The sequence below is a fragment of the Streptopelia decaocto genome, assembly GCF_964273445.1.
Source record: "Streptopelia decaocto genome assembly, contig: HAP1_SCAFFOLD_97, whole genome shotgun sequence".
Classification (NCBI taxonomy): domain Eukaryota; kingdom Metazoa; phylum Chordata; class Aves; order Columbiformes; family Columbidae; genus Streptopelia; species Streptopelia decaocto.
This window is the reverse complement of record NW_028115158.1, coordinates 105138-122131: the sequence shown is the minus strand read 5'-3', so window position 1 is coordinate 122131 and position 16994 is coordinate 105138. Positions and strand designations below refer to the sequence as shown.

General features: G+C 51.5%; 1 protein-coding gene across 1 annotated transcript; it reads right to left on the bottom strand.

Moving 5' to 3' along the window:
• Positions 1-1483: 1483 nt before the first annotated feature.
• LOC309452903 (olfactory receptor 14A16-like) lies at positions 1484-2416 on the bottom strand (the record flags this gene model as incomplete). The annotated part of the gene is made up of 1 exon (XM_082077562.1): positions 1484-2416. One exon carries the CDS (start codon positions 2414-2416, stop codon positions 1484-1486), a length of 933 nt encoding a protein of 310 aa, XP_081933688.1.
• Positions 2417-16994: the final 14578 nt, after the last annotated feature.

Sequence of the window (16994 nt, the reverse complement as noted above, 5' to 3'; positions counted from 1 at the left end):
GACAGCGGATTTTATACAGGATTAGACACACTATACCTACAGCTATAAATATGCCAAAACTTTTTGAGATTAATCAGGATTGTAAGGAATCTCCAACTGGGTTTTTAAACTGTCTTAAAGAGACATCTAGTTACAACAAATGATTGAAAAAATGTTTAATCAGGTAATAGCTATGCAATTACATACTGCTATGGCTATGCACTTATTAAACACGCAGGGGAGATGTGGCAGTGTGCTGAGATTGGGCCTGTGAGAAACTGCGAGAGTCGACAGTGTGAGAACAAGCGCTAGTGGAAAAATACAAGAAGCAAGTACCGTATGCTATGTGAGACATCAAGGACAGAGGGACTGATACAGGATTGCTACATCAAGGACAGAGCGATAGCTTATGGTAGACAAAAACTGGTTTTATGACAGTAACTTTGGTGGGAACACGAAATAGATCGCTTATGTAAAAACTCACTTGGCAAATCAGCAAATGCTTGAGCAAGAATCATAGCAAGTATAAATGCAGGCCTGAGTTTGTAATAAATGTCTCTCATTGCACCTTCCTGAGAGTCCGTGCCTCATTCACTGCACCCTCACTGGCTGTTTGTTGAAACACAAAGCCATGGGCTGATCCCGACGGCCTCTGGGTGACCTCCTGCACCGCAGCACTGCCCTTCCACTGACGTTTCTTCCTCCTGATATCCAGAATGCACCTCCCAAGTTGTCCTTTTCAGTTATTATTTTTTTCCCCTCTCCGGCCTTTTCCCACTACCATGGAAAGCTTGACTATCTCAGAAACTGCTCTGCAGGCAGGGACCCCAACCCGTCAGACTTCTTGTGGTCTTTAGCCTGACCAGAGCGAAGTAACCTCACCATGGACTCCTTATGCACCCATGGATGTTGAGAGACAGAGTGTTTCCCTTGTACAAACAGGTGCAGGAGTCACTGTGTCTCTCTGACCTCCTGCTGCCACCCCAGGAGGCTGGGTGGCACCTCAGCCCTGCCATTTGTCACCCTACTCTGCACTAACATGAGATGCCTCATGGCATGAAGAATGGACACGGGATCTTCTGTTCCAGGAAGCACATCCCAGTGCTACATTCAGGTGGTTCCCCAAGGGATGTTCCTCTCAACATGAAATCACATCAAGACACTGTCTGTCCCACTGACCTTCATGGAACCCCAAAGAACAGCTGATGGTGTTTCTGCTCACTGGGGTTCATCACCTCAAAAGCACTTTGTGCATTTGTTTACATCTTGTCTACAAAATGCAAACATGGACGTCTGACCTACTCATTAGTTGTGCTGCCAGGGAGGGACAAAGAACCTCTTCAAGCTGAAGTGAGAAGCCAGTGATGGAAATGGTGGTTGTGAGAGGCCAGTCCATGATGATTGACCTGCAGCAGGTTCTCTAGGTGTCCAGTGGACATGGGCACAACCATTTAGTGAGAAAATGATTTACATTATATATGCTATGCAGAAGATTATGGGCAGTTTATTGCTTCATAAAACAGCCATTCATTAGTTGCCACACTGAATTCTTGATCTCCTTGTTCCTCATACTGTAGATGAGGGGGTTCACTGCTGGAGGCACCACCGAGTACAGAACAGACACCACCAGATCCAGGGATGGGGAGGAGATGGAAGGGGGCTTCAGGTGGGAAAATATGACAGTGCTGACAACCAGGGAGACCACGGCCAGGTGAGGGAGGCAGGTGGAAAAGGCTTTGTGCCGTCCCTGCTCAGAGGGGATCCTCAGCACGGCCCTCAAGATCTGCACATAGGAGAAACAGATGCAATCAAAACAGCTGAATGCCACTGAGAAAGAAATCACAAGAACCCAGACTTCCCTGAGGTAGGTGTCTGAGCAGGAGAGCTTGAGGATCTGGGGGATTTCACAGAAGAACTGGCCCAGGGCATTGCCCTTGCACAGGGGCAGTGAAAATGTATTGGCTGTGTGCAGCAGAGCATTGAGAAACCCAGTGGCCCAGGCAGCTGCTGCCATGTGGACACAAGCTCTGCTGCCCAGGAGGGTCCCGTAGTGCAGGGGTTTGCAGATGGCAACGTAGCAGTCATAGGCCATGATGGTGAGAAGAAAAAACTCTGCTGAAGCTAAAAAGACAACCAGAAACACTTGGGCAGCACATCCTGTGTAGGAGATGGCCCTGGTGTTCCAGAGGGAATTGGCCATGGACTTGGGCACAGTGGTGGAGATGGAGCCCAGGTCGAGGAGGGCGAGGTTGAGCAGGAAGAAGTACATGGGGGTGTGCAGGTGCTGGTCCCAGGCTATGGTGGTGATGATGAGGCCGTTGCCCAGGAGGGCAGCCAGGTAGATGCCCAGGAAGAGCCAGAAGTGCAAGAGCTGCAGCTCCCGTGTGTCTGTGAAAGGCAGGAGGAGGAACTGGGTGATGGAGCTGCTGTTGGACATTGGCTGCCTGTGTGCATGAGGACCTGTGCAAGGAGGAAAAGGTTTAGATTGAGAATTCTATGGGAACAACCAAAGCCATTTCCCAAAGTCTCTCCCATCCCTTCACACAAAGAGACCCACTTTATTATTTTTCAGGAGAACGTCCTGGCTGGAGCCCTCATTGGTGCTTGATGAGTGTGCAATGAAGAGCAGGGTCTCTGCCCAGGGGCTCTTGAGGAGTCAGCCTGGCCCTGTGTGATTGGGTGGGCAGGGGCTAGTCCTGGGGTTCAGCTTTGTCAGCTGAAACCGCTCCTGGTGCAGAAGGGACTGTCAGCATCTGTACCCCCAGGCCTGAGAAACTGAGTTGGAGAGGTTTGGGGTTTCTACAGCTCCTTCTCCCCTCCCACCCTGGGGAGTGTTCTTGGGTGTCAGAAACCCTCAGCATTTCTGATGCACTCAGGGAGAACAGAGCGAGTCCTGCGAGACCAGAGGGTGCCTGTGGGTCAGTGCAGAGTGAGGGCAGCTGCTCTGTCCCTCTCTCTTGCTCCAGCTGCCCTGGGCTGGCACCTGTCTGAGATGGAGGCTGGTCACACTCCCATGTTACCCTGAAAAGCCACCAGGCACTGCTGAGAGCAGAGGGATCCACCTGAGACCATGACAGGTCTCACCCTTTCTTAAGGTCTCAGCATCCAACAGTTAGCCCAGGACATACACAGCTCATTCCCCAGCCCCACAGACTGCATTGCCCACACCCCACAGGTCAGAGCCAAGCTGGGACACGTGTGCCCATGGACACACCTGCAGGAAAGGACCCACAAGATCAGGCTGTGACTCTGCAGCTGAAACTGCCATCCCCAGAGAGCCTGACAGCAAGAACAAGATCCCAACAGCAGTGACCCAGAGCAGGGGAGCAAGAAGGAAAATGCGGTGAGGGTGGGTGTGAGAGAGGCCAGGGCAGAGGCAGCCGTGCACTCAGACAGCGCCACCCTTCCCCAGCTGTGCAGCCACCTCCCAGACACCAACACTGCCGGGCAGCTGCTCTCAGCCCCTGTGCTCTGCAGAGGAACTGGAGCTCTGGCTGCACAGGAGCTGCTTCATGCCTTGGAGCCCCAGGCCCTGAGGGCAGAGGCTTTGCTGGGTGGGACAGGAGGCCAGGGGGCTGCTCACAGGAGGGATCTGCACTGCAGGGGGTCACAGGGGCTTTCCTCTGTTCTCCCTCCCATAACAATTCTGGGTTTAGTTTTCTCTCATTTCTGATCATTTCCCTGCTGCCTGGAGATTCTCCCCCTGGGAGGTGTTTCCCTGTCCATGTGTCTTCCCTGTCAGTGCTCACAGACCATCCCACCCTCTGTGCCCTCCCCCTGGCCCTACAGATCCTGCCTGTTCACAGGGCACTGCCTGGGGGCATCTTCCTGTTTGCAGGCTGGAAAACAGATTACAGATTAAGTGTAAGGTGTCCAGCAAAGGTGATGCTTGTTCTGCATAGGCAGAGGAGAGGCAAGGCATGCCAGGATTCTCTTGAAGACCTACTGCAGTTCATGTGTCTCAAGTATTTGTTTAAAATTAGAAACTGCCTTAATCACCACCCATTCCCCAGAGTAGGAAACTGAAAACACGGACTCTGGGAGGTTCCTTATCTTTGTAGTACTCTTTGTCTTCTTCTGCTCCTTGAAACCTCCTCTTGTCAATATTCTGGAACGAGCTGGAGCTGTGAGCAGCCCCGATCCACGGAGAACCCAGCAGCAGAAGGACCCTGCCCTGCCGGGGTCCGCTCCTTCCCCCCACAGCTTCTCCCCTCAGTGTTGTTGGGCTCTCCCAGGCAGGCTGAGCGCTGACCCTGGCAGGTGGCAGAGTCCCTGCCTGGCACAGCCCTGGGGTGCAGGGACCCTGCTCTGCAGGACAGCCCTGGGCACCCCTGCCTGCACATTGACATTTACACCCCACAGCCACCCTGGGGAGAACGCAGCATTCACGTCTTGTCACTCTGACAGTGCAGAAGGCAATCCCTGCTCTGCAGCACATCCTCCCCTCTGATCAGACAACCTCTGAGAGCTGTACTTACATCTCTCGCAGGCTCTGCAATGTGACAGCTTTCTGAGATCCTACCATGATTTGCAGGTTCACTGCCCTGCAGCCACAGGCTTCATATCTGAGAGGATTTCATTTCCAGTGAACTCTCAGCATCCTCCCAGCCCAGACTCTGTTTCCCTCTCTGTGCCTGGCTCCTGTGCCCTCGGTGCTGCAGGCAGAGCCCTCAGCCCTGCTGCGTGTGCAGAGGAGCTGCTCCTGGGCAGAGCTGTCTCTCTGCAGCACTGCCGCTGCCATGAGCTCCCTGTGTCCCAGGAGCCCAGCCCAGCTCAGCAGCACAGGAGCTGCCCTTGATGTCCCTTTCTCTGTCCCCTCTGGGCTTCTCCAGGTGTCCCTCAGGCTCAGGGGCACATCCTTTGAGACAACCTCAAGTAATCAGTGAATGTTAATTCTGTCTGCTCTGCAGAGATACTTCTTGCCAGCATTGTATTCTTGCTAGTAAAAAATAAATTGGTATGAGAATATTCCAGGTGTGGTCTCCCCAGGGCAGAGTAGAGGGGCAGGAGAACCTCTCTGACCTACTGACCACCCCTTTCTAACCCACCCCAGGTACCATTGGCCTTCCTGGCCACAAGGGCCCAGTGCTGGCTCATGGTCACCCTGCTGTGCCCAGGACCCCCAGGTCCCTTTCCCTACGCTGCTCTCCAACAGGTCCTTCCCCAACTTACACTGGAACCTGGGGTTCTTCTTGCCCAGATGTAATACTCTACACTTGCCCTTGTTCTATTTCATTACATTTTTCCCTGCCCAACTCTCCAGCCTGTCCAGGTCTCTGGATGGCAGCACAGCTTCCAGTGTCAGCCACTCCTCCCAGCTTGGTGTCACCAGCAAACCTGCTGACAGTCACTCTGTTTCCTCGTCCAAGTCACTGATGAATTTACTGAATAGTACTGGCCCCAGCACTGCCCCCTGAGGCACTGCACTAGATCCAGGCCTCAAATGGACTCTGCCCCACTGACCACGACCCTCTGGCTTCTTCCCTTCAGCCAGTTCACAGTCCACCTCACTACCCACTCATCCAGACCGCACTCCCCCAGTATAGCTGTGAGGATGCTGTGGGAGACTGTGTCAAAGGCTTTACTGAAGTCAAGGTAGACAATATCGAATATTTTGTCATCATGTATCCACCTCGTTATGTCTTCATAACAGTCAATGAGGTTGGTCAAGCACGACTTCCCCTTGGTGAAGCCATGTTGACTGCCCCTAATGACCCTCTTATCCCTGATATGCCTTGAGACGGCACCAAGGAGAAGTCGTTCCATCAGTTTCCCAGGGATGGAGGTGAGGCTGACCGGTCTAGAGTTCCCCGGGTCCTCCTTCTTGCCCTTTTTCAAGACTGCAGTGACATTTGCTTTCCTCCAGTCCTCAGGCACCTCTCCCATTTGCCACAGCTTAGCAAAGATGATGGAGAGCGGCCCAGCAATGACCTCAGCCAGCTCCCTCAGCACCCGTGGATGCATCCCATCTGGAGCCATGGATTTATGGATTTACCTTCAAGCAGCCTTGCCCACGGGATTTCCCTCAGCAATTGCCTGAAAAGGCCAAAGTTTGCCCTGCTGAAATCCAGGGTTGCAATTCTGCTTGCCATCCTGCTCCTGCCACACGAGATCCTGAACTCCACCATCTCATGGTCGCTGCAGCCAAGGCACCCCTCAACCTTCACTGCCTCAACCAGCCCCTCCTTGTTGGTGAGGATGAGGTCCAGCAGCTCCTCTCCTGGTCGGCTCCTCCACCCTTTGCATCAGGAAGTTCCCATGGATGCACTTGGTGAACCTCCTGGACTGTGTCTGGCTGAGTCGTCCTTCCAGAAACATCAGGGGAGTTCAAACCCCCACGACAAGCAGGGCCTGTGACTGAGGCCGCTCTCAGCTGCTGGAGAGGCCTCGGCAACGTCATGACCCTGAGCTGGTGGGTTGTGATGGACACCCACAGCAGTATCACCCTAATGCTCCCAGTGCTCCCAGTAACCCTCCCACTGATCCTTCCAGTGCTCCCAGTAACCCTCCCACTGATCCTTCCAGTGCTCCCAGTAACCCCCACTAACCCCTTCAGTGCTCCCTGTAACCCTCCCACTGACCCTTCCAGTGCTCCCAGTAACCTCCACTAACCCCTCCAGTGCTCCCAGTAACCCTCCCACTGACTCCTCCAGTGCTCCCAGTAGCCCCCAACTAACCTTTCTAGTGTTTCCAGCAGCCCCCATTGTTGCCAGTAATCCTCCAAGAACTCCCAGTTAACCCCCAGTGCTCCCAGTAACTGTCCTTGTGCTCCCAGCAGGCCCCCACAGTGCTCCCGGTAACCATGTTGTGTTCCCATTAATCCCCCACTAATCATCCTACTTTTTCCAGTAATCCTCACTGTAAACCTCCCAGTGCTCTCAGTAAACCTCCCAGTGCTCCCAGCAAGCCCCCCAGTGCTCGCAGTGAGCCCCAGCAACCCCCTCATTGCCCCCAGTAACCCCCTGATAGCCCTCCCAGTGATCCCAGTAACCACCTAGTGCTTTCATGTGAGCCCTCAGCAACCCCCACTGTTCCCAGTAACCCCTCCCAGTGCTCCCAGTAACCCCCCACTAACCCCTCCAGTGCTCCCAGCAACCCCCATTGTTCCCAGTAATCCTCCAAAAATTCCCAATAAACCCTCACTGCTCCCAATAACCCTCCCAGTGCTCCCAGCAACCACCTAGTGCTCCCAGTAAACCCCCACCAACTGGAATGTTCCCAGTAACCCCCACAATGTTCCCAATAACCCCACACTAATCCTTCTAATGTTCCCAGTTACACTCCCAATAACCCTCCCAGTAAAGCCCCAGCAAGCCCCAATGTTCCCAGTAATCCTGCAAGAACTCCCAGTAACCCCCCCAGTACTCCCAGTAACCCTCCCAGTGTTCCCAGAAACCCCCCACTAATAAACCTACTGTTCCCAGTAACCTTCCCAGTGCTCCCAGTAAGCCCTCCCAGTGTTCCCAGTAACCCTCCCAGTGTTCCCAGAAACCCCCCACTAATAAACCTACTGTTCCCAGTAACCTTCCCAGTGCTCCCAGTAAACCCTCCCAGTGTTCCCAGTAACCCTCCCAGTGTTCCCAGAAACCCCCCACTAATAAACCTACTGTTCTTAGTAACCTTCCCAGTGCTCCCAGTAACCACCTAGTGCTCCCAGTAACTCCCCAGCAACCCCCAGTGTTCCCAGACACCTCCCCAGAGCACCCAGTGGCCCCCATTAGCCCCTCCAGTGCTCCCAATAACCCTCCCACTGACCCCTCCAGTGCTCCATGTAACCGTCCCACTTACCCCTCCAGTGCTCCCAGTGACCCCTCCAGTGCTCCCAGTAACCCCCACTAACCCCTCCAGTGCTCCCAGTAACCCTCCCATTAAACCCTCCAGTGCTCCCAGTAGCCCCCAACTAACCTTTCCAGTGCTCCCAGCAGCCCCCATTGTTCCCAGTAATCCTCCAAGAACTCCCAGTTAACCCCCAGTGCTCCCACTAACTGTCCTTGTGCTCCCAGCAGGCCCCCACAGTGCTTCCAGTAACCATGTTGTGTTCCCATTAGCCCCCCACTAATCGTCCTACTGTTTCCAGTAATCCTCCCAGTAAACCTCCCAGTGTTCCCAGTAGCCCTCCCAGTGCTCCCAGTAACCACCTAGTATTCCCAGTTACACTCAGGCAACCCCACATGCTCCCAGTAACCCTCCCAGTATTCCCAGTACTCCCCCACTAATCTTTCTAGTGTACGTAGTAACCCCCACTATCCTCTCCAGTGATCCCAGCAACCCCCATTGTTCCCAGTAAACCTCCAAGAAGTCCCAGTAAACCCCCAATGCTCCCAGTAACCCTCCCAGTGCTCCCAATACTCCCCCACAAATGTCCATCCTGGGGCCCTGGGCAGCATCCTCTGGGCACTGTGGGGCAGGGGCAGGGTTGGCTGTACAGAAGTGGGTCAGCTCTCCACTTGGGTGGGGAGAGCTGCTGGGTGAAGCTGCCGGCCTGGCTCGCACAAGCCAGACAAGACCTTTTCTGGTTATCAGCATCGATGCATCCAGTCTTTCCTGTCACTGAATCCTAGAATCACAAAGTAGTTTGAGTTGGAAGTGACATTCACAGCCCATCTGCTCCAACTCGCCTCGGCGATCAGGGACATCTTCAGCAGCTCAGGTTGCTCAGAGCGTCATCCAGCCTGGCCTGGGATGTCTCCAGGATGGTTCATCCAGCCCCTCTCTGGGAAGCCTGTCGAGTGTTTTACCACCCTCAGTGTAAAAAATCTCTTCCTCATTTTATTCCTTGACTCCCCCCTCTTCTAGTTTAAACCATCACCCTTTGTCCTATTGCAACAGGCCCTGCTCAAAAGCCTATCCCCATTGTTCTTATCGGCCCCTTTTCGGTCCGGAAAGGCTGCAATAAGGTCTCCCAGGAGCCTCTTTTCTCCAGCTGAACACCCCAACTCTTAAACAGGCAAACTCATACATTTTAGTTTTTCAATACACTAGTGTCACAAAAGCATGAGCACATCTTTTTATATAGCGTTTTATATAGCATCTATAGTCCCCTGTAGAGCCCAAATGTCACCAGTGGTACAAATTGCCCACAGAGCCAGTTACCAGTGGGATCCCTCAGGGACCAGCACTTGGGCCAACACTGTTGAACGTCTCTATTCTCCCCCTGTATGAAGTGACGCAGTGAACCTTCAGCTCCTTAGTGGATGGTGCAAAGCTGGGCAGTGGCCTTGGACAACCTCACCTGGTTCATCCTGCCCTGAGCAGGACAGTGAGACAAGATGATGTTCAAACCTGAGTTACTCTGTGATTCAAGGAATCTTTCCCTTGGAAAGGTTTTGGAAGAAGGAATAGATGGAGGAACAAGGAAATAATAATACAGGCAGAGGAGGAGACCTAAAAGGTGTCAAATAAAGAGAGCAGTTCCTGTCAAGAATGTTTCTCTACTCAAATTGTTGACAGGAAATCTATAATCAGCTCCCCAAATTCTCTCTTTTGCTCATTGGCCCCTGGGATTTCCAGCACATTTCTTTACATCAGATTCTGCACTGAAGTTGCACCTGATTGTTACAGCTTCTTTGCAGGAATTGCTTCATGTTTCCTTAGAGAACTGGATGTAAACAGGCACCGGGAAATTTTTAATTAGAGAAAACAAAAAAAAAAGGAAAAAAACAATAAAACACAATAGAACTTTATGATGTTTCTCAGTTCTGTGGTTAAATTAAGTAGTTTCCAGCGAGGTCCATTGCCATAATTGAAGAGTTGCCTATAGGGAGTACAAGAGCAACTGCTGAAAGACTTTACCTGCCTGAAGCTCAAAGCAGAGTGAGAGCTGAGAGGCTCTGAATGAGCCAAGAGTGAGAGGTGAAGAACCTCTGGGGAGCGATGGAAAGTGCAAATGTCCAGACAGGCTTCTGAAGAGATGAGTTCAGACACGGTGAGCTGGGTAAGAACAGGTGGAAGCTCCTGGATGTCCAGGGGATTAAATACACGTAGTGATAGACAGAGTTCTGGCACTGCAAGCACAGGGAAAGGCCAATGTTTCATCTCCCACAGTCCATACACATTCTGAAAATTCATATTTTGGCAGGACAGAAATTCCACAGACATTTTATTGGAAATTTTGAATTATTTCATCTGATGAAAAAAAGAGTGTGGGGTTTTTTGTTCTTTTTTGTTGTTGGTGGTGGTGGTTTGGTTTTTAAGTTTTGAGGGGAGTTCTCAGGTTCTCGGGCTGAGCTCCATGGTCTCACTATAAGCACCCAGTGCAAACCTTGAGAGGCCCCTGTGTACCTGAGGTGTTTGCTTGTGATGGGCAGGTATCAGACCAGACTGATAGAGCGATGGTGCTTTCATCATTTACAATCAGTATTCAACACTTGTGCATCTAATTAGATAAGTTTCAGGACTGTAGGTGAAGAGGCAGATATGTGAAGAGCACTGAGAAGATGTGATAGAAGAATATGGAATTGATAATAGAGAATCATAGAATTATTTCAGTTAAAAGAGACCCTCAGGACCATTAAGTCCAACCACAACCTAAATCTAGAACTAAACCGTGTCCCTAAGAATCTCGTCTAAACATCTTATAAACCCCTGCAGTAATGGTGACTCCCCCACTGCCCTGAGCTGCCTGTTCCAATGCCTGACAACAGTTTCCAGGAAGAATTTTTTCCTAATATGCAATCTGAACCTCCCCTGGCACAACTTGGGGCCATTTCCTCTTGTCCTATCACTTGCTACTTGGGAGAAGAGACCAACCCCCTCCATGTTCAACCTCCTCTCAGGCAGTTGTGGACAGCAAGAAGGTCTCCCCTCAGCCTCCAGTTCTCCAGGCTGAACCCACCGGTTCCTTCAGCCGCTCCTCATCACACTTGTGCTCCAGGCACTGAGCAGCTTCGTCGCCTTCTCTGCACTCTCTCTAGTGCCTCAATGTCCTTCTTATGATGAAGGGCTCAAACAAGATGCGACCTCATCAGCACTGAGAACAGTGGCACAATCACGCTAGTCCTGCTGGCCACACCATTCCTGACACAAGCCTGGATGCTGGTGGCCTTTTTGGCCACCTGGGCACACACAGGCTCATGTTCATCTGCTGTCTATCAACACCCCCTGATCCCTTTCCACCAGGCAATTTTCCAGCCACTCTCCCCTGAGCCTGGGGTTGTTGTGACCCAAGTGCAGGACCCAGCACTTGGTCTGGTCAAACCTCATACAAATGGCCTCAGCCCAATGATCCAGTGGGTCCAGATCCCTCTGCATGGCCTTCCCACCCTCCAGCAGATCAACACTCCCACCCAACTTGGTGTCATCTGCAAACTTAATGAGGGTGCACCTGAGACCCTCATCCACATCATTGATAAAGCTTAAATAGAACTGAGTCAAATATTGAGCCCTGGGGACACCACTTGTGACCGGATGCCAACTGGATTTGGCTCTGTTCACCACAATTCTTTTGGTCCAGCCCTCCATCGCACATACACCATCCAGGCCACGAGCTGCAGCTTCTCCAGGAGATGCTGTGGGATACGGTGTCAGAGGCTTTACTGCAGTCTAAGGACACAACACCCACAGCCTGTGTGGTGGATTCACTCCCCACGACAGACTTTCCCTCATCTGCTCAGCCGGTCACGTTGTCATAGAAGGAGATCAGGCTGGTCAAGCAGGACCTGCCTTTCATCAAGCCATGCTGATTGGGCCCGATTGCTCGTCTCGTGTGTGTGACCTCACAGTCCTTTCCCAGCCATGTTCCTGCTGTTGGCCAATCCCCTGCAGCGGCAGAAGTGACCTCACAGTGCCCTCCACACACATTGGCTTCCTACTGGACTATGAGTTCCTGAGACACAAGTGACCACATGACATCATACCCACCATCACCCTCCTTGTGGTCCAGTGTGTGAGCAGATCAAACTGAGCTGCTTTCATCAAATGTATCCAATAGATTTCCTATCAAGGTTTGAGTGGAGAAACATTCCTCAGAGGAGCTGCTGTATTTATTCTGGGGCGTTTTACATCTCTGCTTCTGCCTCTGCTTTTGTTCTCCTTCCTCTGTCTATTCTGACATGAAAGAGCTCTCCAAGGAAAAGATTCATGGAATCCTGCAATAATGCAGGTTGGAAGAGACCCCTGAACACCATCTCTGTCCCACTGACCTTTATGGCACCCCAAGGAAGAGCTGATGGCGTTTGTGCTCCCTTGGGTTCATCTCACCACATGCACACAGTGGACATGCACATGATGTGTGTGTTTACATCTCATCTGTACAATGAAAACATGGACTTTTGACCAAGTATTTCATAGAATCATAGAATGTCCTGAGTTGGAAGGACCCACAATGATCATTAGTCCAACTCCTGTCCCTGCACAGGACACCCCACAGGTCACCCCGTGTGTCTGAGGACGTTGTCCAGTCTCTTCTTGAACACTGTCAGGTTGGGGCCGTGACATCTCCCTGGGGAGCCTGTTCAGTGTCCAGCACCTCTGGGGGAAGAACCTTTTCCTCATGTCCAACCTAAACCTCCTCTGGCACATATTTCTTCTGTTCCCTTGGGTTCTCTCATTGGTCACCACAGAGAAGAGATCAGTACCTCCCCTTCCTTCTCCCCTTGTGAGGTAGCTGTAGTCTCCTTTGAGTCTTTTCTTCAGCTCTGATGCTCAGAAACCCCTTGGTTTCCTTTCTGAAGCAGAAAGGAGGAGCCATGACCTCCAGGCAATGGGAAGGGGGATCCTGTCCCTCACACATGGCTCAGGGCTCTTCCTGGGACCGTGGGATGTGGGTGTGCAAGGCCCAGGGAAGGACAACACTGGTACAACAACCTCCAGCTTCCCCATGGGGCTGCAAGGAGGCACCGAGGCCCCAGTGCCATGAGGACAACATGTCTTCTCCTGGGCCTCAGTGGCAGAGACAACTGCCATGGCCAAGGGGACAGAGACCTGGGTTCTGTGGGTCCCTTCCAGCCTCACAGCGCCCTTTGCCATCTCCACCACAGGCTGTTCTACACGCTTCTACCCCTGCCCCTCTTTCCCTGCAGGCTGCAGACACCCATCTCGCTTCCCCACCTGCTCTCACCCCAGCATTTCTGCACCTTCACTAATGTGTCTGCATCCTCACTGGCTGCTCTTTGGCACACAAACCACGGGCTGATCCAGCTCCCTCTGGGTCACCTCTTGCCCCACAGCACTGCCCTTCCAGTCACATTTCTTCATCCTGATATCCAGTCTCCATCTTCCAAGTCATTTTGTGACTTTTTTTCCTCTTTCTTGCTTTTTTTCTGCTACTCAACCATCTCATAAACTGCCCTTCAAGCAGACAACACAACCCATTAGGCTTCTTGTGGTCTTTCACCTCACCAGAGAGAAGTCACCTCACCATGATCTTCTAAATCCCATGAGTAATGCTGGCCTTTCAGCTTCTCTGACACAACCATGTTCCTGCTGCTGTCCCATCATGTTCTCAGGTGGGATGGACATGACAACCCATCTCCAAGGTCTCTTTCTGGGTAGGGCCTGTGGGCTTTTGGGCAGAGGTTCTTTCCCAGCCATGTCCCTGCTGCTGGGCTGTCACCTCCAGAGACAGAACTGACCTCACTGTCCCCTTCACAGCCACTTGATTCTGACTGGATTATGAGTGTCTGAGACACAACTGACCTCATAATACCGAACCCACCCATCCCCCTCCTTAGCACCCAGGACCTGACCAAGACTGAACCGTTTTCTACACACTTCTACCCCTGCCCCTCTTTCCCACAGGCTGTAGACACCCATCTCGCTTCCTCACCTTGTTCATATTTGTCAAATATATTTTCTACTAACACTGTGAGTGAAAAGCACTCCTCACTGGAGTGCTCCTCCTCATGTGTCTGCACCCTCACTGGCTGCTCTTTGGAACACAAACCATGGGCTGATCCAGCTCCCTCTGAGTCACCTCTTGCTCCACAGCACTGCCCTTCCAGTGACATTTCTTACTCCTCATATCCATCCTCACCTTCCAAGTAGACTTCTTTTTTCTCTTTCCTGCTTCTTCCCACGATCAAGAAAAGCTCGACCATCTCATAAACTGCCCTTCATGCAGGGAACCCAACCCATTAGGCTTCTTGTGGTCTTTTACCTGACCAGAGAGCAGTCACCTCGCCATGATCTTCTAAATCCCATGAGTAATGCTGGCCTTTCAGCTTCTCTGACAGACACGACCATGTCCCTGCCGATGTCCCATCATGTTCTCAGGTGGGATGGACATGACAACCCGTCTCTCTTCCTGGGTAAGACCTGTGGGCCCTTGGGCAGAGGTTCTTTCCCAGCCATGTCCCTGCTGCTGGGCTGTCACCTCCAGACACAGAACTGACCCCACTGTCCCCTTCACAGCCAAAGTCTTTCCACTCAATTATAAGTTTCGGAGACTCAACTGCCATCATAATCCCACACCCATCCATCCCCCCCTTATGGGCCGCGACCTGACTAGATAAAACTATGCTTGTTTTATCCAACTGATCAAATCTATTTCCTGCTAAAGATCTGAGAGGATAAGCATTCTTGACGGGAATGTGAAATGTTGAAACCTTTTCTATGTCCTCTCCTACCTCTTTTATATCTTATTGTTTTCCTTCTTCCTGGTTGCTCATGGTGAATTCGCTACCTGAAGTGCAAAGCCAATCCCACAACCAGAGATGAGATCTTGCTTATTCCAGAGTTGTGCAAGTCTGGATGCTGGAATGAAACCAGCACAACAGATAGAGAAGGAACATCTATTATATACAAATGTTATCCCTACATTCAGACCCTCCCGGCAATCCTTAAGAGCCAAGTGATTACACATTTGCATATTGGTTACATAATCATTTTACCACTACACATGCTTGTTGAGAGAGGGTCCCGGGCTGAGCCTGGGGCTCCCATCCTGGGGATGTGTGTTTTAGTATTATAATGAGCGTAAAAGGAGCAAAGCTCAGCTAAAGGACACTTTATGTAACAGTCTTGAGACAGATCTTAAAACAAGACTCAGCCAATTGTGCAGGCTCCAGAGTGTCTGCGCTGCAAGGACAGTATTCTTTGCAGGTTCTGATTAGGTGTTTTAAATGTCACTTTTATCTTTATTAGCAGAGCAAACTGACCAAAATTGAGTGGATTTACATGTTTTAGGTTTGCAATTGCAGGCAGGATTCATTCTTTTAACTGGTAAGGACTACATCGTCTGTCTTCAAACACCTCTCCAAGGTAAAGACTCATTGAACCATAGAATAACTCAGGTTTGAAGAGAGCCCTGAACATCATCTTGTCTCACTCTCCTGCTCAAGGCAGGGTGCACCAGGTGAGGTTGTTCTAGGCCTCTGCCCAGCTTTGCATCCTCCACAAAGGAACTGAAAATGTACTCCATGACATAATGAAGAGGCAGAATAAAGCCATTGGACAGTGTCGGCCCGAGTACTCATCACTGAGGAATGCCACAAGAAACTGGCTGAAGACAGGACTTTGTACCACCTGTGAGGTTTGGGTTTGGTCATGCTGCCAACTCCCAACCCATCACAACATCCACATCTGCATCCCAGATCTCACCAATCTGCTCTAAGGCACCACAGGAGACCATGTCTGGGGCCTTGCAAATCTCCATGTACTCAATATGCCTTTCTTTCCCCTGCCTATTTGGGTTCAGCAATTCCTTCCTTGTCCTTCAACTGCCTGGAGATGCCTGCAGGAGAATGTGGCCCATCACCCTCCCAGGGACAGACATAGCCTGAGCATCCTGTCATTCTCCCAGTTCTCCTTCCTGCCATTCCTGAAGATGGGTTTGACGTCTGCCTTTCTGAGGGACCTCTGAACCTCTCTGATCACTCTGGCACTTCTGAGACCACAATCCAGAATTTCCCACAGGAAAAGAGGGGCAGGTGTAGGACTGTGTAGAACAGCATGTGATGGAGATGGCAAAGGTGATGGAGCAAACAGGGACACTTGCAATGAGCCTGTCCAATAGAGCTGAGATGAATCTCACTGTGCCGCTGGGGTTTGTCTTTGGAGTAACATGCAGAAATATCAGGGTTCTGTCAGGTGTCCACATCTGAGCTGGCCTCATGGACTCTTAAAACACATTGAGATATTCAGGGATAGACAATTTCCCTTTTATGCACAGAGGCAGGAGTCACAGTGTCCCTCTGACCTCCTCTTCCTATTCCAAAAGGATGGGAAGCACCTCAGCCCCATGGTGTGTTGTCATGTTCTGCACTCATCTTTGATGTCCCTCATCATTAGGAGTGGACATTGGTTCAAGGAAGCACATCCCAATGCTGCTTTCTGGTGTTTTCCTATGGGATATTAGTCCCAAGATGATGTGACCTCAATAAACTCTCTGTCTCAATGGCCTTCATGGAACCCCAAGGAATAGCTGATGGTGTTTGTGCTGTCTTGCGTTCATGTCAACTCACGTACATGATGTGCATGCTCACATCTCATCTGTACAAAGCAAACATAAACCTCTCACCTACTCATTTGGTATAATTCCATGGAGGGAAATAGACCTCTGAGCTGGGGTGAGAGGGCAGTGCTGGAAATGGTGGTTGTGAGGGGCCAGTCCATGGTGACTGACCTGAGGCTCCTTCCATGGCGTGTCCAGTGCACAGGGGCACAGCCCAGCCCCTGCTCTGCTGGTCCTGCAGGTCTCTGGCAGGAGCCTGGCTGTGAGAGGACACTGCTGTGTGCCAGCCCTGCACACACACACTGTTCAGCTGCACACTGATGTTTAATCTGTGACCATTTTCTTGCTCATATGTTTGCGAGAAGTTTTGGAAGAAGAGCCAAACCTTCAGGCCCTGCACTGAGGAGATCACCTTTCTATCTGGAAAGGCTGTTGTGAGGCCAGCTCTGTCACAGCAGTGCCCATTGCCTGTCCCTGCCTGCGCTCACAGGACTGACACACAGCAGGACGGTGACCAAGCTGCCAGAGCACTCAGGCCTTGCACCAACACAAGGGATGAGAAGGAGAGTGTGGGAGTGGAAACAGAACAGCTCTGGAAGAACAAGCGCTGGTGCTCCCTGGCAGG